The sequence below is a fragment of the Carassius carassius genome, chromosome 10 (genome assembly GCF_963082965.1).
Source record: "Carassius carassius chromosome 10, fCarCar2.1, whole genome shotgun sequence".
Lineage (NCBI taxonomy): Eukaryota > Metazoa > Chordata > Actinopteri > Cypriniformes > Cyprinidae > Carassius > Carassius carassius.
The window spans coordinates 15,595,320-15,620,770 of NC_081764.1; the positions used below are offsets into that span (position 1 = coordinate 15,595,320).

Consider the following 25,451-nt stretch of genomic DNA (forward strand, 5'->3'; position numbering starts at 1 on the left):
GACTTTTTTCCACTGTTAATATACAACAACTGCCCCGAGTTTCTTATGCACATGTATAAAAAGAAAAACAAAAAAAGTATGCTGAGAAATGCATGAAGCCCAAAAACATTTGCTTTTGCAAGGACAAAGATATTTTAGTAAGACATAACTGTTCTGAAAAGGAATATACATGTGGTGTATATTATATTTATCCCCACATTATCCTTAAAATGCATGTTTTTATGTTCCATGATTAAAGGATTACTAAAGGAAGTCCTGTATAATTAGGCTGGTTTAGGGTAACGTTCACCAGACGTTGCTTTGGCGTGCCTCTTAGGGAGTTTACATGAGACGCTTGATTAAAATACTATGCTTTGATGGATCTAGATGACATCTAACCTTTAAAATCAAAATATGATGACGCAGATCAAAAACTTTCACAAAGAGAAATCCCAACTTGTTTCTAAAAATATAGAGCATTGCTGGCTGTCCCCAGTGCTTCAAGACCAAAGCGTCATCAGCGGGGAGACGAGAGAGGCAAATGTTTTAAATGAGGTGAGAAGTCAATTATCAACTTCAATCAGCATACAGTTGGGAGGAGATAATGAGAGAGAAACTCTCACAGCATCACGCATCAGTACTGAAATATAAGGCTCTAATTAGACATGGGTAACAGTAAACCCATGACCTTGTCAAAAATAGAGCAGACTTGTTTGTCTTGCTAAAGTTACTTTCATAGCTAGCATCTTTTGTATCCTAAATACAATTAAACAATTTTATCACATTTTGTGTAATAACTTTTCTTCACTCAGTTATGACATCTCATATTTCATCTCGAGCAATCTGTCATTTTAGTAACCAAGTACACCAATTTTTATCAAATATTATTGGGGGCACAGAAACGCCACATCAAACCATTTTTAAATCTTCAGCTGCTGAGTCAAGTTAAACCCCTCATCACACAGAGAGAAGAGTTACTTTAACATCAACTTTAACATTATGTAAGCATATATGTGAACCTGGACCACAAAACCAGTCACAAGTTGCACAGATATGTTTGCAGCAATAGCCAAAAACACATTGTATGGGTTAAAATTATAGATTTTTTTGTATGCCAAAAATCATTAGCATATTAAACAAAGATCATGTTCCATGAAGATATTTTATGCATTTCCTATCGTAAATATATCAAAACGTAATTGTTTAGTAATATGTATTGCTAAGGACTTCATTTTGACAGCTTTAATGTGATGACATGCCAATCAGCTAATCAACCCAAAACACCTGCAAAGGTTTCCTGAGCCTTCAAAATGGTCTCTGACAATCACTGACACCCTTCACAAGGAGTGTAAGTCACAAAAATGAAGTGCCAATAAGCTGGCTGTTCACAGAGTGCTGTATCCAAGCATGTTAACAGAAAGTTGAGTGGAACGATAAAGTGTGTAAGAAAAAGATTCACAACCAATGAGAGAACAGCAGCCTTATGAGGATGGTCAAGCAACTGGATTCAAGAATTTTAGAGAACTTCACAAGGAATGGACTGAGACTGGGGTCAAGGCATCAAGAGCCACCACACACAAAAGTGTCAAGGAATTTGGCTACAGTTGTCGTATTCCTCTTGTTAAGCCACTCCTGTAACACAGACAACGTCAGAGGCGTCTTTCCTGGGCTAAGGAGAAGAAGAAATGGACTGTTGCCATTGGTCCAAAGTCCTTTATTTAGATGATAGCAAGTTTTGTATTTCATTTTTAAACCAAGGTCCTAGAGTCTGGAGGAAGGCTGGAGAAGCTCATAGCCCAAGTTGCTTGAAGTCCAGTTTTACATTTCCACAGTCTGTGGTGATTTGGGCTGCAATGTCATCTGCTGGTGTTGGTCCATTGTGTTTTTTAAAACCAAAGTCACTGCACCCGTTTACCAAGAAATTTTGGAGCACTTCATGCTTTCTTCTGCTGATTTCATTTTCCAGCAGGATTTGGCACCTGCCCACACTGCCAAAAGCACCAAAATTTGGTTTAATGACCATGGCGTTAGTGTGCTTGACTGGTCAGCAAACTCACCAGACCTGAACCCCATAGAGAACCTATGGGCTATTGTCAAGAGGAAAATGAGAAACACGAGACCAAACAATGCAAATGAGCTGAAGGCCACTGTCAAAGAAACCTGGGCTTCCACCTCAGCAGTGCCACAAACTGATCACCTCCATGCAATGCTGAGTTGAGGCAGTAATTAAAGCAAAAGGAGCCCCTACCAAGTACTGAATACATGTACAGTTAATGAAAATACTTCCCCGAAGGCCAACAATTTGGCATTTTTTTTCAATTGGTTTTATGAAATATTCTAATACATTGAGATAGTGAATTGTTGGGTTTTTGTTAAATGTGAGCCAAAATCATCACAATTAAAAGTACCAAAGACTTAAACTACTTCAGTCTGTGTGCATTGAATTTATTTAATACACAAGTTTCACAATTTACTGAAATAAATGAACTTTTCCACGACATTCTAATTTATTGAGAAGCACCTGTATATATCCTATCAAAACAAAACATACTTCAAAGGGAAGCTTATTTAACTTTCAGATGATATATAAATCTCAGTTTTGAAAAATTGACCTTTATGACTGGTTTTGTGGTCCAGGTCACATATAGTCCAAATTTGACAATTTTTGGATGTCATTGTGCAGATATACGTGTGTTCATTGCTCATGGTTACAAATAACAATGCATAACACATGGTAATTAAAACACATTGAAGAAAGGCAGTGAACTGAAACAAGACACTGTGAAAGATACATTAGTGGAAAGACTATGAGTCGTGGGTCATGCGGCTTTAAATGCACAAGTGTGTTAATCATTGTAAAGAGGGTTGACAGAGCTATATTTCTACAGTACAGTGAGCTCTGGAATGCATGGGGCACAGCCTACCTCTTTTTGCTGGGAATGACGCCCATCTCCTCCATTTCGCCATCTGGAGTCACATGCCGCGCTTGCCACCACTCCTCGTCCGAAGCATTCAGGACATGTAGGATATCGCCGAAGCGGAAGTTCAGCCCCTGACTGGGCAGGCCGGAGTCTTTTGTTATGTCATAATCAAACAAAGCCCTAGAGGAGTGAGAATATAATAAGAATTGTTTTTCAGAGAAGAAAAAATAAGACAGCAAAAAGCCAATGAATGTTAAAGAACTCCTTGTTGATAAAGTAAATAAAAATAATAATAAATAAACAATATAAAAATGAGTGTAGCCCGTATAATTTCATATTAAAGCGCAACAGAAACTACAAGCAATGTCGTATTTATGATTCTGATTTTTTCAACTGAAAAAAGCACAAATGTTAGGGCATGATAAAACATCTCCAGGCCCCAAAAAATACCCTCAGACCTCAGAGCGTTACGTCATGAAGTTAACAAAAAGGTGATAAAAACGGTCTTAAATCTGTGCACGCTGTAAGTATTTGTTATATTTGAGTCACATTTAAGAATAGGTCTCTGAAATGCAGTGGTTTTCAAAACTGTCCTGGAGCAGCCCTGCACTGTCTCCCTCATTTAACACACCCGAATCAACTCATCAGCTCACTAGGGTAAGAAAAGCGTGTCAGCAGCGGAAGCTCTTAAAGCAGCCAGAATAACCTAATAGCCCAGCTGCTGTGATGTCTGTTAATCAAACAAACAAAAGAAAAAAAAAATTATTCAATTTCTGTTCGTGTCATACTTGGTGAAGGGCACAGGTTGTATCTGTTACTGTGAAGATTGCTTTAAGTTCACTTAAATTAGAAGTTGTTATTTTTTATAAAGTCAAAGTCTAATACATGTTAAAATTGGTAGTTCTCTGTAATGTTGACTGGTTATAGTCAATTGTTAAATATTAGGGGGGGGGACTATTTCATAAAGTCATCAGTAGTACTGGTAAAAGTGAAATTTGCCTTCAGTCATAAAAAAGATGTAATTAAACAAATATTAAAAATATACTGCCTTCATGTTGTTTCTACAGTAATTTAAAGATTGAATGTGGAATTATTGCAATATAAAAGTACATTTAAAAATGTTAATGTTAGATGATTGTTTTTAATTTCAGAAAAATTGTGTGATTAATTAGTTCATTTTTTAATTGATTGACAGCACAAATAAAAGTATATAAAAACAATTAAATAATAATGAAAATGTAAATCTTAAAAATATCCTACTCTTGACTTTTTAAGTGGAATACTTACATTTTTCTGTAATTTCTGTGCCACTTGCATCACTAAACAAAAACTGCAAAAATATTTTCAAAAATGTTTTTGCTTCTAAAATACTCCCCCCATCTTCCACTGGTAGGACAAACTGAGAGTCCCACCCAAAACTCATGCTAATGCTAATGTCTTTAACTGATGTGGATGTTCAAACTAAAAGCATCTTTTGATTTCCTTCAAAGAGTTTACAATTTTCAGGTTTAGTTTATATTAAGCTAGAATAGGAAAATGTATTACAAAAAAAGCCTTTATTTAAAAGGTCAAAAGGGAAGTAAGAATGGGGCAAACAAAATTATGATTTTCAAGGGGAAAACTTTTCTTTAAAAAAACAAAAATGTGAATAATCACAAGCAAAAGCAAAAAAAGCCCATAGACTGTGCACACATGAGATTCTATGATTCTTAAAAATCTATAAAGACATTGTAAAACCATTGTGAAACCATTCTCTTATGCCAAAGTTATTATTTTTTTTCCCTCTTAAAAAGCCAGTATTCCTAACTAATTTGTTCACAGACATATTTCCTGCGATGTTAAGTAGGCCACTGCTGTTCTGTGCATGTGCATTTTAAGAGAACTGGAGCTGAAGTAACTAGCTGTCCAAGCTCTTGACTAGCTTATCTCGGTTTCCTCATCAATAATTAAGCACTTCCAGGAGGAAGCCAGGGCATCTGAGAAGCTTATGGGGTTTTAAGGAACATATAGACACTATAGCCTTCTTTAACCCTCACATGCACATAAAGAACCCTTATTTATCTCTTCAGCAAATGATGCAGATTAATCTGCTTAGAGGTGTAATAGGCTACATATGTATCCTTGCACAGATTAATTAGAGGCATTAAGTAATTAAAGCAAAGGGCCTGCAGAACGAAGATTAAAATCTCAATCTATGTAGGTTTTAATGTATTATCAGATCATAAAACTGGTGTCTCTTTCAGAAAAGTCCAAATTATATTTGTGCTATGACAGCCAGTGGAACAATGAAACATTTTTAAATGTATTAACTAGATACTTACTAGAAAATACCATTGAAATATGTTCCATGAGTCATGAAAAAGGTCTAATTACAAAATTTCTTAGCATAAGGTAAAAGGAAATGTAAAGTCAGAAAGGTAAGGGGCTATACATGTCACCAGTGGCCTAGTAAACCAGGACTCTGTGTCACAAACATACAGTACCGTGAGGAATATAAAGTCAAAGATGACTGCAGTTCTACCGGCATTCCTTGCGTCATTTTAAGTATCCATCAAAACAAGCTATGTTAGCTATGTTAACATTGCAACAACAGCTTGTGCTAGTAAACTTTTAGAAACAACCACAAATTACATCCTAAATAGTAAAAGTATGCATTAATCCACACTTGAGCAAACAGCCTCACTGCAACACACACTTTAGAGACCGTTTTTTTAACGGAAGCCTTTCTTACTCTTCATTTCCATCACGGTTTCCATTAATCATTCATTCTATATAACTTCCGGTGAAACACACCAATTTGAAAAACTAATGGAATGAATAGTCGATATAAAAAACTGGATGCCGAGTAATTTCTTACTGCTAAATTCTGAAAAAACAGAGGTGTTAATTATAGGACCTAAAAACTCTGCATGTAATAACCTAGAACACTGTCTAAGACTTGATGGCTGCTCTGTCAATTCTTCGTCATCAGTTAGGAACCTAGGTGTGCTATTTGATCGCAATCTTTCCTTACAAAGCCACGTTTCTAGCATTTGTAAAACTGCATTTTTCCATCTCAAAAATATATCTAAATTATGGCCTATGCTCTCAATGTCAAATGCAGGAATGTTAATCCATGCAATTATGACCTCAAGGTTAGATTATTATAATGCTTTATTGGGTGGTTGTTCTGCACGCTTAGTAAACAAACTACAGCTAGTCCAAAATGCAGCAGCAAGAGTTCTTACTAGAACCAGGAAGTATGACCATATTAGCCCGGTCCTGTCAGCACTGCACTGGCTCCCTATCAAACATTGTATAGATTTTAAAATATTGCTTATTACTTATAAATCCCTGAATGGTTTAGCACCTCAGTATTTGAATGAGCTCCTTTTACATTATAATCCTCTACGTCCGCTACGTTCTCAAAACTCAGCCAATTTGATAATACTGTACCTAGAATATCAAAATCAACTGTGGGTGGCAGATCCTTTTCCTATTTGGCGCCTAAACTCTGGAATAACCTACCTAACATTGTTCAGGAGGAAGACACACTCTTGCAGTTTAAATCTAGATTAAAGACCCATCTCTTTAACCTGGCTTACACATAACATACTATTATGCTTTTAAAATTCAAATCCGTTAAAGGATTTTTAGGCTGCATTAATTAGGTAAACCGGAACCGGAAACACTTCCCATAACACCTGATGTACTTGCTACATCATTAGAAGAATGGCATCTACGCTAATATTAGTCTGTTTTTCTCTTATTCCGAGGTCACCGTAGCCACCAGATCCAGTCTGTATCCAGACCAGATGGTGGATCAGCACCTAGAAAGGACCTCTACAGCCCTGAAAGACAGCGGAGACCAGGACAACTAGAGCCCCAGATACAGATCCCCTGTAAAGACCTTGTCTCAGAGGAGCACCAGGACAAGACCACAGGAAACAGATGATTCTTCTGCACAATCTGACTTTGCTGCAGCCTGGAATTGAACTACTGGTTTCGTCTGGTCAGAGGAGAACTGGCCCCCCAACTGAGCCTGGTTTCTCCCAAGGTTTTTTTCTCCATTCTGCCACCGATGGAGTTTTGGTTCCTTGCCGCTGTCGCCTCTGGCTTGCTTAGTTGGGGTCACTTCATCTACAGCAATATCGTTGACTTGATTACAAATAAATGCACAGACACTATTTAAACTGAACAGAGATGACATCACTGAATTCAATGATGTACTGCCTTTAACTATCATTTTGCATTATTGACACTGTTTTCCTAATGAATGTTGTTCAGTTCCTTTGACACAATGTATTTTGTTTAAAGCGCTATATAAATAAAGGTGACTTGACTTGACTTAATCCACTTACTATGTTAAATGTTCTGCTGTCAATTCAAATAATGTAATTTTTCTTATGATGACCAATTTGATGAATATTTATCAGAACACATACATAAATACACGGAGGGACAATAGGCACATATTATGGGTTGAGCTGAATGAGATCTACACTGCTGAAAAGTCACATTAGGTTTTAAATCAGTGAACATCGCATGCATGTGTAGAGAAGCCAGTGCCCAGGGGCTTTCAAATCCTCAAAATGTCAAAGCTTTTCTTATTAAAACATAAGAGCAGCAACCTGAAAGCCTGAAGAATGAAGTAAAACAAAAGCCTCAGAAGAGTAAAACTTCAGGAGCAGTTTCAGCAATCCTAGCAATCCTGATTATCTACTGATTTATGTCTAACTGCTACCGCTGTGCTAGGCTATGAGCGATGGGAGTCCATCAACAAAGGAAGGTGAAAAGATCGACAGCGGTTTAAAAAACATGGCAAACTTGCAGTCAATACATAGCCGTTCATGTCTCGCCCCAGTGTTATTGCCTGAAATTATGTGATTCTGTCTACTGTGTGACTACTGGTAAACAATGTGAATGAAAAAAAAATCAAGGAGAAGGCTGGTCAAATATTAATGAAAGATTTTTTTATGTTGCAATGGTTTAAGAGATGGTTTGTGAACTATGTGAAAATGCATTTAGTAGACGTTACATCCCATTGTGTCATGTATGATGCCATCAGTAAAAATGCTTCGCTTTCACATTTTTATACATTTTTCAAATTACGCATTATATTATCAGCATGATACCTTGCATAAAAAGCAGTGGTGATTAGGGGAAGCTCACCTGACATACAGGGTCCTCTTCTGACTAGTCCGCAATGAGCCGGAGCCTGAACTAGTACTGCTGTTCATCATCTGCTCACGTAGATCATGGATTTTGGCTTCAAATCGACTGTACTCTGTTGGAAACACAGAAAACAACATTACACATGCAGTCCTGCTGAGAAGAGATAAACAACAAGGAACATCCTAAGCCCTCAAACACATACAGCCTCAGGGTGGATCGGTAATATCGATGGGAGGTGGTGGGAAGAAAAGTCAGACAGAAAGAGAGGCACAATAAAGATGTGTGGTTTGGAGCATTAAGAGAAAGTATAGGATCTCAGTTTGTGGTATGTCAAGTGAGAGCATTACAAATGCATAAACACTAAAAAGCAGACAGATGCTTCAACAAACACACAGCTGTGCAAGCCGGACGAATACAATCTGATATATTTGAGAAATCTTATTTAATGAGATGGGTCCAGTGAATTCACCATCCACTTCCCAGGAGTCAAACTGCGTGAGGACGGTTTGCTCACACTAGACCAAAACAGTGAAAATGTTCATGAATTATTCTGTGGTTTAACCCACTTAACGCTCCTGCTCTTTCATTATGTTTGACCCTTAGGGAACGTAAGACATTCAAGCTATGAAACTGAAACATTGAAATTATAGTCCGATAAAGAGCTAACGACAGGTTTGAATCATCAAGAAAGTCTCACTTTGAAGTAAAAGTCATGAAAAAAAACATGAGGCAACTCCAGAAGGAAAAAAAAAGCTTTTAACCAAGTCATATTAAATATCCTCTATAAAAACAAAACAAAACCCTCACACCTCAAACAAAACTTCATAAAGGATACAAACATAATATTATGCAACATGTAAAACACTGTAACATTCAATGCACAATAAAACACTTTACTTCTCCTTCCACTAAATAATTTAACCATCTCTCTACAAATTAGTGTTCAATTAAGTTGAAAGTAAATCAGCATACTTACAGGCTCTTTTCTTAGAGCCGCGCAGGAGACTATAGTGAGCAAAAGTTTCCAATATTTTCCTCCGTGTCTGTCTCTACCCATCCATGTCAGAGTTCAATTGTGTTGTGGTGCTGAAGGACAGCTCCAAATCACACACAGCTGCTCTCCGCGCACAAATGTGTGCTTGAGCTTGTGTATGTGCGCGTAACTTGCTTTAGTTGGACGCTTCCACGCAAAGCCTCTCTGAGCACCTACAGCACAGCAACATAACAGATGCTAATGGACTAAACAGTGCTTGAATTTCTCACTCAACCCTCCCTCCCCTCTCGCTCTCCCTCGCTCTCTCTTTCTCTTTCTGTTGAAGTCACAGCCCTAACCCATGTTGGCTTGTTTAGCACAAAACTGCGCCTTCATTTCACAGAGCAAAACAAAGGAGGTAAATATGAAGAGAAAGTGAACTAACAACAGGAGAAACAGAAGAGCACTGAGGCGTGTGATGATATTTGTGAGAAACGGAAGTTCGATGAAAGCATGCAGGTTCTGAGGATCTGCTCTACTGGACTACAGCACATTTAGCCCAACTGGACACACACCACACGTGGCTGAACATGTTGGTAATCCACAGGATTCATTTGGGAAAAGGATTTAGGCAGGTCATAGAAACAGCACTAAAATACACATGGGTCACTAAATTCTGCAAAAATATGGCTGTGTTGTAATTTAAGAAAGTATTTGTATAAAATTTTATACAAGATTTTCAGAAATACGATTTGGTGAATCAGAGGCACTAAAAGGGATATTTCACCCCAAACTCATAATTCTGTCATCATCTATTCACCCTTATGCTGGCCACCAATTTGTTTTGGTGACCACTGACTTTCAAAAAGCTAAGGACCAGATTTACTAAACGGGGGGAAACTAGCAATGATGATCTACTGGCAATGTAGAATGTGAACACAGACGCAGCCAGATCATTTCCAGTAAAGACCAACACAAACTATCAAGAGCAATGCAAATTAACAACTAATCGCAGCCATGTCAAGGATATTTCATAAGTACTGTAAAACATTAAATTATCTTCAATAAATAATCTCTCTGTCATGCTGAATTCACATTTTCCCTTGGCAGATAAACATAAGTCAATGACATAATAGATGCGTGGAAGTCTCTGGTGATAAACAAGTCTATAATTAGATAGCCGAAATGCAAAGTCATTCATAACGAAGACTGGAGAACATTCATAGCTTCTCTCAGAGTCCACACTGACGAAACAACAGGAAACTTAATGCTAGTACTCTAAGGATTACTTTGGTTTTGAAAGAATAGTTAAATGAGTTATGATGCATGTGCTGCCGTAGAACAGTGAGAGGCTGTCATGTTATCAGGAATTCAGAATGTTATCGTCATCAATTCTGTGTCAAACAAAACAATTAAGGGGCCTTCACAAAGCTCAAAAAAGGAAGGAGGCAGAGAGAGGAAATAATACGCTTTGAGTCGCATTTCAAAAGAATGAAAGATGGATGAATAATCATTAGGAGCTTTTATATTTAGATATGGCATTAAAGCACAATGGTCAAAGCTAAATCAATGTATGGTTTGAAGTATCATTGTTACAAATGGAAAATCTCCAAAGTTTCCTCAATATGATAAATAGTATACTAGCAATGCCAATAAGTCAATAAATATTTCATTGTATGCATGGGAAGTGATCAACACACAAAATGTTGTACAGTACATCATTTTGTAAAAAAAATAATGCATTAAAAACTAAAATCAATCTTTTTAAGTAAAATTGAAAACCTGGTAATAGTGTATAAAAAAGGGATTTTCATTAAGAGAACTGCTAAAGATTACATTTAAAAGTGTTATTTAATTATAAGTGTTTGTAAGAATGTAAAGTGGGGTTTAGATGAGAACAAATGTAATATAGTTGTAAAAAACCTACATCTGCCAATAACTGAAAGGGTCCAGTATACTGTGCATCCTCAGAGAGTATCAGCAAACTACCGGTGTTAAACTGCAAAAACACCAAAATATCAGCAGTCTGACTTTCTGCTTGAATACTCTATGTCTGGATTTTAAAAAAAGGGAACAGATCACTTCCTTTCAGCAGTGCTTTGTAGACCGAATAAGACAAAAATTCAAAAACATTTTATGATTCATGAAATCGAAGTTTGACAGCCATGATCTCATGAATATGTGAATGTGAATTTTAACAAGGGCGCGAGAGAGGATTTAGTCTTTAATAATCTGAGTTTGTTGTCGTAGTCGTAGAGTGCGGAGCTAATGTATGCAGCTAAAGCACTTTCAGTTTATACATAATATTGACTAATACTTTAGTCATCTCCTTAAGGCATTAAAATAAGCTTAACTCATTTTTGACAAGCAGAGTATAAAACCAGAGTATAAAAAGAATAGCTGCTATACATGCCATCTAAGCATTACAGTGCTGCCAGATCTTGCAACAAAAGCAAGCAACCTGGTCTGACCACAGCAACTCCTGGTTTTTCCAGAATGATAATAATAATAATAATAATAATAATAATAATAATAATAATAATAATAATAAGTTTTTGTAATACAGAGAGAGGAGAAAGAAAGAGACAATTATATATGTAATATATTATACAATATATAATATATTGTATTTTGTACAATATATTATTTACAATATATTATTATTAATTATTATTCTGTTATGCACACAAAATGTATAGTTTACATTTTCACATCATTGAGGTAGGTCTTGGAAATATATAATCAAAGAAATTAATAATGACATAGATGGCAGCTTGAACAGTAGATGGGGATATACATGACAGCTGCAGTTGGTGGTTTGTCACTTTTCTTTTTTTGTTTCGTTTTTGTGTTATAGAGGAGAAAGCAAAAGTATGTGTCTAATAAATGTCCAAAGATGCTTATAAGAAGAAAACATGGCAAAATTTAAACATTATTTGATCACACCTTCTTGCAAATACATATATAAATGGAAATATCTGAGTTAAACTGGTTTCATTGACTGGGTGGTCCCATTAAAAGTAAAAAGTGCTTTTTGTTGAAGTAAGTGAAATGGGAAAATTTCTCCTTAATTCTGCAAATAACTGGAGGACATGTTACTGAAACAAGAATTGCTCAGCTGTGATTGTGTGTGTGTGTGTGTTTGTGTCAGACACTGATGTCTTTAAGCTCCAGCACAGATCCTCAGAGCCGTTAAATCCTTCTGATCAAAACAGCCTGGCCCTAAGGGGTTTCATTTCCTATCCAAACGCCACCATCAGGGCATGTTTAATGGCATTTGTTTCTCATGTCACAAAATGGAGGCTCTGGAACAACTGCATTGCATTTAAATAATTACATTACTACATCTGTTTAGTTTGATATCTAATGCATTGTCTGGTTATTGCACTTAATAGAAAACACCATGCAACACTGACACATTCACTATGAGAAGCCCTGGAGAGTTGACAAGGTCCTCCCTCAGCAGTTCTTTAGCAGCCATTGGTCAAAGTGAGTTCTGCATCTGTGCTTTCCATCGCTTTTTTATGCATGTTGTCACACACTGCATATGGAGAGCAGAGGGAGTTGGATGTAACCCCAGCTCAATTTCCCCACAGGGAGCTGCCTGAACCCTGTTCGCACCTGTGGCCATCTTGCTGACTGCATTAGGCAAAAGAGCATGTTGATGAGATGTCTGGCATGGATAAGGGATGACAACAACAGTTGGTGTAGGTTTTTTTTTTGGTATGTTTTTGGAAAGCTACACTGACTCATCAACAACTATCATGAAATGATGACAGACTACACTATGGAAAATGTTCAACAAACATCTGGGTAAATCTCAAACATGTCAAAACATGCCCATGTATTATTTCAAAACAAAAACAAAAGGAAGCAATGAGAAATTCAAATTTGTATAAAGAAAGTTAAACTTTTTTTTTTTGTATTAAACATGTTTTTAGCTCATTTTAGCATTTTGCTAATATGCTTTAACATTTGGAAATTCTAGAAACACGTTCACAACATCTCTCTAGCATGTTTAACCTGTTGCCAAATTTAAGTCATTAGCATCTTACTAGCATGTTTTAATAATGTTAGGACATTTGTTTTAACACTTGCTGACATGTTGCTAGCATGTTTCAGAACATTGTCAAGCCAACATAATAACTGCAATGCAAACAAATCAACTGCAAGATGCTATCCTATCAATATGGGTCAACATTTCTAAAGAATGCTTTCAGCACCTTGTTGAATCAATGCCACATAGAATTAAGGCAGTTCTGAAGGCAAAAGGGGGTCAAACACAGTATTAGTATGGTGTTCCTAATAATCCTTTAGGTGAGTGTATCTATAAAAGAGAAACAGCAAGGACACAAAATAAAGGTTTCATAGGTGTGATCGACAAAGGACAAAAGAGCAGGAAACTATACGGTGCACTTACACCCCCCCCCCCACACCACCACAGGCACACAGTGACATAATTTATATAGTATAATAATAAATTAATAAAAAATATTGTACTTGTTTTTGTTGAAATTAATTTATAAATTAAATAATTACAAAGGGGAAGAAACATTTAAATACACATCTAATTTAAATGATTGAACAAAAAAAAAATCATAAAAGGAGTAATGTGGGAAATATGCTTCAAAGACTGGGCAAAATAAGGATGAAATCCAAAAAAATCTGTCAACTTGCTGCTGACGTGCACAAAAACTAGCCATTTATTGGGCATTTCTTGTCCTCCCAGATGTTTTGTTTTTCCTTATTACTATGGTGTCCTTTACATCTATTAAATATAACATCTTTATTTCCCTCTATATTTTTGAAAGGTATCTTTTCTTGTGTTTTTGTTCAGCCATTTTTTTTCAACCTTGCATGTTGAGAGCGCTCTTCAGAGCTAAGATACATCGTTATCGGGAAACTCGACCCAGATCAGATTTAAGCATTCATTAAAGTGAATCAGTTCAAAGGAGTCATTAGTTCGCAAATCGGACGAGTCATTAGTGGACAGATATGCTCATAAGCTCCGCGCATATAACGGTACTCCCAAATATATTTTTAAGTCGCACAGATTAAATTACAGGAGCATATGCGACAAAAATGTTGGCAATTTCGAGCCTTGTAGAAGCTGCTAAACTTTCTAGCTAGAAGTAAGCAATAACCAACATGGCGTTAGCCTACTTTGCAAAGTTAGACCAGAATCGTTTAACCCTCTGGAGTCTAAGGGTATTTTTGGGGCCTGGAGAAGTTTTGTCATGCCCTGACATTTGTGCTTTTTTCAGTTTCTTATAAATATCTAAATGGGTAAAGCCTAATCTCACTGTAATCAGCACAAACTGGGCTGTAATAATATGTGAAATGCATGTATGTACATGATTGTGTTTTTGAGAAAAAAAAATATGCGTGGTTAGTGAAAAACTAAAAATGTTAAAACGCTTGAATAAGGCAAAAAAACACATAAAGAACAATGGTTCCCGGGATTTTTGAGAACTGGAGCTTGTAGCCTAGAATTTTTCTTTCTAAATGATGTGAAAATCATCTTGTTTACTCACTCACAGAAAACAATATATTGATTTAAATTTTCTAAGACACTTTTTGTTGGTAAAAGTCATATGCGAGTAGGCGTCAACTACCATGAATATCATTGTGATTTACACCTGAGAAGACAAAGGCCTGCATAATGAGCTGCATAATGAGCCATTCAGTCATCTGTGCCACTGAGAGGAAGGAGTTACAAGAAAGAATGCAAGAACAAAATAAATCTATATAATTTTATGTTTGTAGTTTATTAAGAATATATTTAATTATCCCACAACATAATTTAATATCCACTTGGGGGAGCAGTTAAACAGTTTATTAGAAACAATCAAAGCTGACTTTCAAACAAATTGTTTGGCATGCTTACTCCAGTCACACAATCCTTCAGAAATCCTTTTAACAATCTTATTTTCTACAAAAAAAAAAAAAAAAACATTTGTTGTTATTATTATCATCATTATTATTATTAATGTTGAAAAGAGCTGAGAATATTTTTCTGGGTTTTTAGGGGGAATAAATTGAAAGAAAAGCATTGTTTTTACATTTGTTACAGTTATCTATTTGTTACATTTATATTATTTACATCAAGCTTTTGAAGGGTATAGTGTTGTATATTGTTATTGAAACTTCATAATGTTTCACTTGATTATACATTTAGTCAGGAATTATAGTTTGGAAAAAGTCTAACTAGTAAAACGTTTACACGTTATGTGAAAACTAGTACAAGTATATAAATAAATAAAAAGAGACTTACTCATGTTTATGATCTCTTTGTTATGGAAGCATGACAAAAGTGATCAATTGATTGGTTAAATTTTACTAGACCTGCATATAAAAATGAAAGGCAATTTATTGAATTTGCTTACATGAATCACCCGTGTTCATGGTCTTCGTCAGTCAACTGAAGCTGTTCACGTGAGTAGATGGTTGGGTGTGTGCGCATTCAGAACGGTGCGCGTACACTTTGAACTTCAATCGTGACAAATTATTGAACTACTTGCGGAGTGACATGACGACATGATTCAAAGGCACAAAAAACGTTGACAGCGGTGAGCGATCATTACGTTTACCAATACCCGACCCATCCCAACCGCCTACACCCCGAAACCCCCCCCCCTCCCCCTTTTTTTCCCCCATGATTTACGAGAGCATAATTTTCAGGTCGGAAAAGCCGGATTTCCGGATTTTTCCGGAAGAATCACACCCCCGAGGTTTGGACAAATACTGATTGGCCAGGAAGAATATGTTGTTTCTTGTGTAGCTGCTAATGAAAACAACAAGTAAAGAGCCGGTCAGGAACTGAAAAGCTCAGATGCTAAGTGCTCTCTTCTGTTTCTCTGTGATGAAGAGAACGGATTGTGGCATGTTCTCCTAGTGAAAGCCAAGCTGAAGGGCAGAGCTGCTCTGTACTGGCCATGAACAGAGGAGCGTGATGGGTACAGGAAGCCAGGCTTAGAAGCCACGATAAGACAACAGCTTTCACCAAACAGAGAAGATGCTACATGAACACACACACACTCGCTAGGGGTGTGAAAGAAGCTCGGATCACACATACACACATAGACTTGTTCAGAAGCTTAATTTAGACTCTCTCAGACTATCTCCAGCCAAAGCTCTGAGGGTCATCACTACCCCATTGGTATTTTAATAAACACTGCAGCTAGGCCTGCTGAGGTGATGGCCAGGCTGGTCTCTCTACTCCTCAGGGTGAAGAAGTCACGACCACAACACCATACAGCGAACTGTGCACATTATCTTTTACGTGTACTGTACATGAAATTATGGGTGTAAAGGTACACAGAAATCACGGATAAGAACATACCTCGGTTTCAGGGTCATGTTCGATACGAGTTAGGTACAACAGGAAATTGATTTTTTCATTTATTTTGAACAGACAGTAGTGCTACACACACACATGTGGCATGAGAAGTTGTTTTTGATTTGAACTCGATTATATCACTTTAATCAAAAACAGAATGGTCTGACTTTGGATTTCTGAAATAATGTAACATAAGACACCTGTACAAAACAAAAAACAGCAGATGGGCTGAATGAAAATGCTAATTTAATCTCTGACAGCAGGTGGTGCTTACAGAACAGCAGCGATATAGGGTTTCCTTGGTTCCTTTTTAAACAAAGCAGCTGCACTTATAAACACTACTTTAATATGCATTAAATGAAGGTAGGAGGAAAAGAAAATGCTATCAAAACATTCATATAAACCTCCACATATTTGTCTTCCTGTATGTCGAGCATCACGAACAGTGAGCTTGATCTGCTTGGTACAGTGTTTTCTCCTCTTCACAGACTTGATAGAAATTCCACACAAATTACATTTAATATTGTAATGTTGAAACGATTGTAACGCAGTTTGTTATTGTTTGTTACCTACATTTTAATACATTTCCTATTTGAAATAAAAAAAATCCTGAAAACAATTTATTCCAGTATTACAGTTTCCAAAAAAAATATTGTTCAATTACAACTGTCATAATAATAGGAAATGTTTCTTTGAGCACCAGTTCAGCATATTACAATGATTTCTGAAGGATCATGTGACACTGAAGATTAGAGAAGTGGCTGCTAAAAAAATTCAGTTTTTGGCATTAGAGAAAAAGTAAAAATTCTAAATAAATATAAAAATAAAAAGTTCTTATATTATCTTATCTTATAAGATAAGTTCTTATAAATCTTATATTAACTTATATTTACCTAATATTAATGTTAAATCTGTATTTTTGTGAAATAAATAAATAAATAAAATCTTATCAACCCCAAACTTTTTAACAGAGGTGTACTTGGTGCACATCATTAAATTAGCAACACTAATCTAAACAGATTTTCCACAATCTAATATATTTATGATAGATAAAATCAAGTCCCGCCCACAATTCTTTTTTCTTTTTCTTCTTGTTGAATATACGGTTTCAATACCAGATCATGGAAGAAAAATGGGTTATGAATTACATTTAATGTTGACTTTAAATACACATTATAAGCTGGGTTTAAATAACTACAATTAACTTGAGGATTCAGCGGACACCAATATTCACAAATAAAACATAAGATTACTTAATGGAGGCTTATCTCGACAGGTTATCGAGATCACACCTCACTGGCTGTTAAACACAAATGACAGGTTTTCTATCAAATCCAGAGTGTCACTTCCACTGACTCTCTTCCCATTATCACAGTCCACCATCCATGCTGCATTTAATCAAATTCTTCAGCTAAAAGCTCATCAATTTAGAGTTTGTGCCTTCACAGAGATTCTATCCCATAAAAAGTTGTATGCAAATAGGAAAACCAAGAAGGGAGATGTGGGGAAACAAATCTGAAGCAGAGCGCAGAAAAGACTTTGTATAAAAGTATGTTTATGAGGTTCAGGCTTGAGTCAAGTGTACATTTAGTGGCAGCAGAATGAAACATGACAGACCCTTATAAAATCAATTGAAATAAATGAAAAGATCGAAGCTGTCAAAGTAAATGCCCAGTAACCCAGTTCTGAATGGAATCAAGCTACGTGATAAGCATAAGAATGTTATTTATTGCTAACATACTGGTCAGTTTGAAACTAATGCCTGAAATATTATGAGAGGAACTTCCTACCCACCTTCAGGTCTGTACTGAGCCACGATGGTGACAGTCTGTCCAGCATTCTTCAGTGCTGCAGCTGCCTGTTCATGTGTTGCACTGCGGAGGTCCACCCCATTTACCTACAGCACACATACAATATTAATGACGTGTATCATAAATAAGCACTGATGCAAAATGCAGTCAGTGGGGTCCAAAAGATAAAGAATGCATGAAAAACACAGACTGTAAAATCTACTATAAACCCGGAACAAACATTCAACTTCGCTGATTGAGTGCTGCTATTTAAAATGATAAAATTTTATTTAATTATTTAAAAATAGAAATATACAAAGGCATCCTGAAATTTACAGAAATTTCAAACGAATCTTTCTCTGAAATGGTTATGCTGATAATGTCAAAGCATTTTTTTTTCAGTAAGATGGAAAAATTATTTACTATTAACAATTGTTAATGACTGAACAACTTTTTTTCACTGAAAAAAGAACAACAACTGTTAATATTGCAATACTCTTACAGAAATGATACGGTCTCCTTTCTTTAATTCTCCACACAGGTCTGCAGGTCCTCCTGCTAATATGAATGAGATGAAGATTCCCTCTCCGTCTTCTCCTCCTACAATGTTGAAGCCTAGTCCTGTTGTGCCCCGATGCAGGACTATTTTCCTAGGCTCCCTAAAAACCAAGATCAACATTTATTAGTTGATTTGAGTGAACAGGCCAAGAAAGATTATATATATATATATATATATATATATATATATATATATATATATATATATTTGACTGCATCTCCCTCTAGTGAACAAAATATGAACTAGGTACATGCTCTTAGGTAACAATTTGTAAAGCTGCATCACATTTTTCATGTGTAAGCACATCTAGGAGGTCGGTAGATGGCAGCAGAGCCTCAAGTTACTGGCTCTGTAGCATTTTAGTGTTTTCAAAACAAACCCTTACTCAACATGGCTACTTGTGCATCATTTAACCCTAAATACACTTCAAGAACAAAGGATTAGCAAAGCATTGTGACATAAGATGTATATACGTATAGACATATATTTCAGTTAAGAAACAGTGTTTTTTTTTATACCCATCCTGTAGAATTAAGTCTTAATTCAAAGCTTATCAGATTTGGCAAAATTGACTTCAAAGATTGGTTGGTCATTTCATAACGCTAGCTAATGACGCAAGAGGCTGTTTGTTTTTATCATCAGTTTGAGGTATTTGGTGAATTCTTCTGAAACAAATCCTCCCGATTAAAGAGGATTAAATATGGTAAAGCACACCAGTCAGTGTGTGTGTGTGTGTGTGTGTGTGTGTGTGTGTTTGTCCTTGTTACAAGTCCACGTTTCTACCAGAAAAAAATAAGGCATGTCCAGCCAATATCATCTGTAGCCAGCTCTCGTAATATTGTTCTCTACTGACAGACAGCTCTTACAAAATGAGTAAACAAATCAGATGAGCAAGAAGATAGTATATATATATATATATATATAATTATTAAAAATCTATAAATTATATATATATATATAATTCTGTATTTTTAATCAAATAGCCTAACATTTACAGTCTTACAGTCCCCAATCTTTTTACAAATCATGTAAAGTAACACACACACACACACACACATACGGAGAACTGAGTAGTTGTGCATGAGTGTTTTATAAAGTCTGTTTTGTAGCATAAAGCTAGAACCATTATGCAGATATAAAGTATGCACTAAAAATTCCATTAACCTTGGGCAGCTTATCTTGCGTGTAGAGAAATGCTATTCTCTTTGAACCTCATATCTACTCCAAAATTATGGAGCTGACTTCACACCAAGCTACATGTAATGAAACTTACATAGCATTATCTTCCAAATTTCAAGAGAGTTATACAGAGAAAAGACGTGTCAGGGAAAAAAAAAAAAAACGCTGTCAAAGATGTGATAAGAGTGGCAGAAATCATTAAGTGATTAAGGTCAAAGGATATGACTGTTAAGAAGCAGTTTAAAAACAAGTCATGATCTATATAAACTTTCATTCAAAATAAATGATAATTTAACTTCGCAAGGTCAAGGAATCAGAATGCATCATAGAAACTGCACAGACAACCTCTGAACCAAAAGCCAAAATCACATTTAAAAGTATGGCAAGTGGACATGATCATGAAGAAAGAAATGGGGAGGGCAAAGGCTCACCTTGTGATCTCATCATCTCCCAGCATGCCTTTTGAGATAGGAGAGTACCGAGATGGGGTGGCGGGGGTTAATGGCTGACTCAGATAGCTTTGGGTGCTGATATGGTTCTCCATGTGCTGGGAATAGGCTACAACCAAAACACAAAAAATATGATGTTATTGGCATAATGATGAAAAATCATTTGACAATGTTCACAAAGATCAGGCCCGAGAATCTCAATATGACTGCACCACTCATATGTAATAATGATAAGAATTACATGTACAGACAAGCAGAAGACTGAGACTGCTGGGGGGAAAAAATCCTCCAAGAAAGGATGTTGTAAATCAAATTTGATCACTCCCTTTCTGCACACAATCTTCTTAACTTGCAAATTACCTTGCATATCTGCTGTTCAAAAGTTTGTGGTTTGTAAGATCTTTTGGTAACACTTTACAATAAGGTTCCATTAGTTAATATATTAACTAACATGAACAAACAGTGAATAATACATTTCTAACATTATTATTTTTTGGGTAACACTTTTTTTTAGGGTCTCAACTAGTTGCTTATTAGCATGCATGTTACTAGAATATTAGCCATTTATTAGTACTAACTATAATAAAGCACATATTAATGCCTTATTCTGCATGACCTTTTTCTACATCCCTAATCCTACCCAATAATTTAACTTAACTATCTCTTTAACTATTAATAAGGAGCAAATTAGGAATTTATTCAAGGAAAAAGTCGTACTGAATAGTGAATAAGTGCTCTCTATTCTTAAGTGTTTCCAATCTTTGTTAATGTTAGTTAATGAAAATACAGTTGTTCACTCTTAGTTCATGTTAATTCACAGCGCATTAACTAGCACAACTTTTGAATTTAATAATGCATTAGCAAATGTTGAAATTAACATCAATATTAATAAATGCTGTAAAAATTTTGTCCAAAGTGGTTAGATAATGTTGACTAAAGAACCTTACTGTGAAGTGTTACAGATCTTTTAAAATTTTTTAATGTTTTCTAAAGAAATCTTTTATGCTCACCAAGGCTGCATTTATTTGATCAACAATTTCATTTACATCTATGCATTTAGCAGACACTTTTATCCAAAGCGACTCCCAAAACAGCAGGAACAAAACAATTCAAAGACAATTTGTCGAAGTCAATATACAATAATATTTTTACTACTGTAACATATTATTACAATTGAAATATATATTAAAATGCAATTGATTATTGTGATGTTAAAGCTGAATTTTCATGAGCTTTCAATCCAGGTTTCAGTGTCACATGATCCTTCAGAAATCATTCTAATATGCTGATTTGGTGCTCAAGAATTATCATCATCAATGCTGAAAACAGCTGTGCTGCTTAATATTCTGAATTCATCTTTTTTGGATTATTTGAACAATAAAAGGTTCTTAAAGGGTTAGTTCACCGAAAAATTTTAATTATGTTATTAATGACTCACCCTCATCACCCTGACACCAGAGGGTCAGTTAGAATTTGTTGAAGCATCGAAAATACATTTTTGGACCAAAATGTATTTTCGATACTTCAAAAAATTCTAACTGACCCTCTGATGTCACATGAACTACTTTGATGTTTTTCTTACCTTTCTGGACATGGACAGTATACCGTGCACAGAGTTTCAATGGAGGGACTGAGAGCTCTTGGACTAAATCTAAAATATCTTAAACTGTGTTCCGAAGATGAACGGAGGTCTTCCTTCACACACGTTACATGTATTTACTATAGTAATAAAGTAAATTATGCAGTAAATTATGCATAGTTAACACTAAACCAAACCCTAAACTTCTAGTAAATATGTGTTGTTAATTAATTTTGCATAGTACTTACTTACAGGAATTATACTGTTAGAAGGAATCATTAAAATAAAGTGTTACCAAACTAAAAATATAGTATATAAGTATTGCTTTCGCTTAACCACAAGAGAACAGAGATACCAAGCTCTTAAGTCTGATTTCCAACGAATGCATGAACTGATAAAATGCATATCTATAATGCAATTATATTGTAAAGAAGCATCTGCCAAGTGCATGAATGTATCAACATTTAGATATGTAAATAATGGGAGAATTTTTATTTTGTGTGAACAAAATCCTTTTTAGACTCTTTAATTGATGTCACTACTATGAAAGATGTATCCTTAAAGTGAAATAAAGTCAAGGGTACGCACTGGGCAATTACTAACTGCAAACATCGACAACAATTTATTTAATTCTCATCAAACAGTCCTTCACCTGGCAAACCCCTGCGTAGTGCCTGACTGGCTGACAGATATAATGAAATGGGATCACTAATGAAATTGTTCTGTTTACGCCGAGAAAATCACATTGCGCGCACACACATGACCGAGACCGTGTTGTCTACATGTGTGGATATCCTTACAAGGCTTTAAAACTCTCTTTGCAACACTTGCACGCACACATTCACTCATTTCTACATATACTGATGCTGGATTTGCTGGATGGGGGAGCTGGCCACGTGATGCACTTCATGATTAAATGTGCTTTTGTCCTTCATGCCTTTAAGCCCTACTGACAGCTTCCTTTCTCAGAATCTAATGCTGGGGGATCTGGCTTGCCACTGGAACATCACCAAGGTGCTACATTATCGACTGTCATCACTCAGCACTTTGCAGAGCCAATTTTAGTGGCCGTCCTCATGAGTTGCTGCCCCCCATCAGTAGAAAGTGCTGTGTATAGCAGCTTTGAGGTGAGATTTAAGCCATAAGTGAGCATGGGACCTCGGAACTGAGTCAAAGCGCCTTTAAGGCAAATCGGTTCATTCTCTGACCATATTGATAACGCCTGCATGCTTTTATTTTCTATGGAAGTAAAAAGTAAAAATAGGAAAAAAAAGAACACTATGTTTCAAGATAAGCTTACTTACAGCTGGTGACATCGGGAGGAATGTAACTATCATTCATAAAGACACTAGTGGGTTTGGCCACTTTTAAATAGACGACATCAGGGGTGTTTTTCAAGGCAGTCACGGCATCTTCATGAGTTACCTCTTCAAGGCAAACAGCATTCACCTATAACCGAGCACATGATTAGATGAAACCCTCAGATGAAACTCACAAAATAAAAGTTTGAGGCTTAAAGAGTCTTTTATACTCAGCAAGGCTGCATTTATTTGATAAAAAATACAGTAAAATCAGTAATATTGTGAAATATTACAATTGAAAATAGCTGTTTTAATATAATGTCAAATGTATTTATTCCTAATTTATTCTTGTACTGGGCAAAGCAGATTTATTTGCAGCCATTACTCCAGACTTCAGTGTCACATGATTCTTTAGAAATCCTTCTAATTAGCTAATTTGGTTATAATAGCACTTGTTTTGCTTACTATTATTGCGGAAACCATATAGCAATTTTGTTCGATTTTTTGAGGAATAGAATGTTTACAAGTACAGAATTAATCTGAGACTGAATTATGTTTTACTGGAACTTTTGGTTATTTAATTCAACCTTGCTGAATAAAAGTATCAATTTATAAAAATAAAAAAAATCTGAATCCAAACTTTTGAAATACATGAAGGTATTAATATTTAATATAGCCAGGGCACAATAAACTTTTAAGGTTAGTTTCATGATTCAGTAACGGTGATTAGCATGAAATTTATTTTTGGGTGACAAAAATGAAAATGAACCAATTTATGATCACATTCTGCCAGATGCAAACGTTTCTCTACAGGTAAAAAGCCACAGCTTATTTGTAAAAACGGTTTATTTTAGAGGATATACTTAGCATTAAAAGTCAGCAGCAGGAGCTCTAAATGAATAGGTTGCACATCTAGTTAAACGAAGTGCTTTAAAAAAATTGGATTTCCTCCTTCCATCAATGTAAAATGATGTCTCTAATGTTACTTAGTAAATACAAGTAATAGAAAAGTTAACTTTTTCCTTACAGCCAGAAGTTTATCTCCAATCTGTAGCCGTCCATCTTTGTGGGCCGCTCCTCCCTCAATGATTTTGGTGATATAAATACTGTTGTCCCCAGGAATATGTTGGTTTCCAACTCCTCCGGCTATACTGAAACCTAAACCTGTCAACAGAGGTCAGACTAAACCATTTCATAACATGAATTATAATGATTGGAAATCAAGGCATAGCATGCTTTTATTTTGTAATCTTCAGATGAGAGATAGCTTTACCTTTAGGACCTTTTACCAGCTTTAAATCCATTATTTTTTCTGTGACAGCTTTTTTTCTTCTGACGTACAGTCTGACAATGCCGCCTGCCTCTTTCAGTGCCTCCACAGCGTTGCTGTGAGTTACGTCTCTCACATCTACATCATTTACCCGCAGTATACAGTCATTAACTCTGTACAGAGAGAAAGAGGGAGAACAATGACTAAACAGTCCAAAAATCACAATGATAAAGTGCTCTTCGAAGTACAGCCAATCTAAACACGAAATTAGTGTATAAACAAATGATCCATCATTGTAATCCTGTTTTACACCTCAGACACAAGCTGAATGTAAGGGAAGAAGCAGAACAACTTCCAACACAAGAGCTGGACTGCAGAACAGAGCTGCAGGTCTATACAGAAAATGATGTGATTTCTGCTTTCTACACTGAGTATTTTCTAGAATAACAGTCATAGCATATACAATTATTATCAGGAATGAGCCAATGACAACTATTACACACTTTTCCAGTAAATAACGTGAGGAAGAGAAGGTTCAGATTTAAATTTACATGAGGAGGGGAATCATATTTACCCACATGTCCACATGTTCATTAATTTATACTAATTCCAAACCTCGGTTAGGGAAGATTTTGAACTGGTTAATCATCAGGGTGAAGTCAGATTTATTTATAAAAACTGCACCATACTGCTACAATAAACATTAAACTTTAACAGTAGTGTTTAGATTGTGTTGGGTTCATTTAAAAAAATTATACTTTTATTCAGCAAGGATTGTGGAATTGTTTTAAAGTGACAGTAGCGTCAAGTGACAGTGATGTTATAAAAAAATGGTATAACATTACTGTTTTATTGCATTTTTGCAGCCTTGGTGAGTATATTTTTTTCCAAACACTTTAGGAGATGAGCACTATTATTTTGTTCATATTGCATTTATGGGCAAAACCATTTTGAATTT

The 25,451-nt window shown here is 35.7% G+C and overlaps 1 protein-coding gene across 14 annotated transcripts in view; it reads right to left on the bottom strand.

Annotated features, from left to right (window-relative positions):
* The window catches only part of LOC132151860 (disks large homolog 1-like), a 116,449-nt gene that overhangs the window by 9,866 nt on the left and 81,132 nt on the right, over positions 1-25,451 (bottom strand). For all 14 annotated transcript variants that reach the window (XM_059560328.1, XM_059560327.1, XM_059560334.1 and 11 more), the window contains 8 exons: positions 24,497-24,666; positions 24,251-24,387; positions 23,227-23,371; positions 20,326-20,452; positions 18,659-18,815; positions 18,161-18,263; positions 8,052-8,166; positions 2,904-3,080 (listed from right to left, as the gene is read on the bottom strand). In XM_059560328.1, coding sequence (XP_059416311.1) covers positions 2,904-3,080; positions 8,052-8,166; positions 18,161-18,263; positions 18,659-18,815; positions 20,326-20,452; positions 23,227-23,371; positions 24,251-24,387; positions 24,497-24,666 — 1,131 coding nt within the window. The remainder of the gene's footprint in view (positions 1-2,903; positions 3,081-8,051; positions 8,167-18,160; positions 18,264-18,658; positions 18,816-20,325; positions 20,453-23,226; positions 23,372-24,250; positions 24,388-24,496; positions 24,667-25,451) is intronic.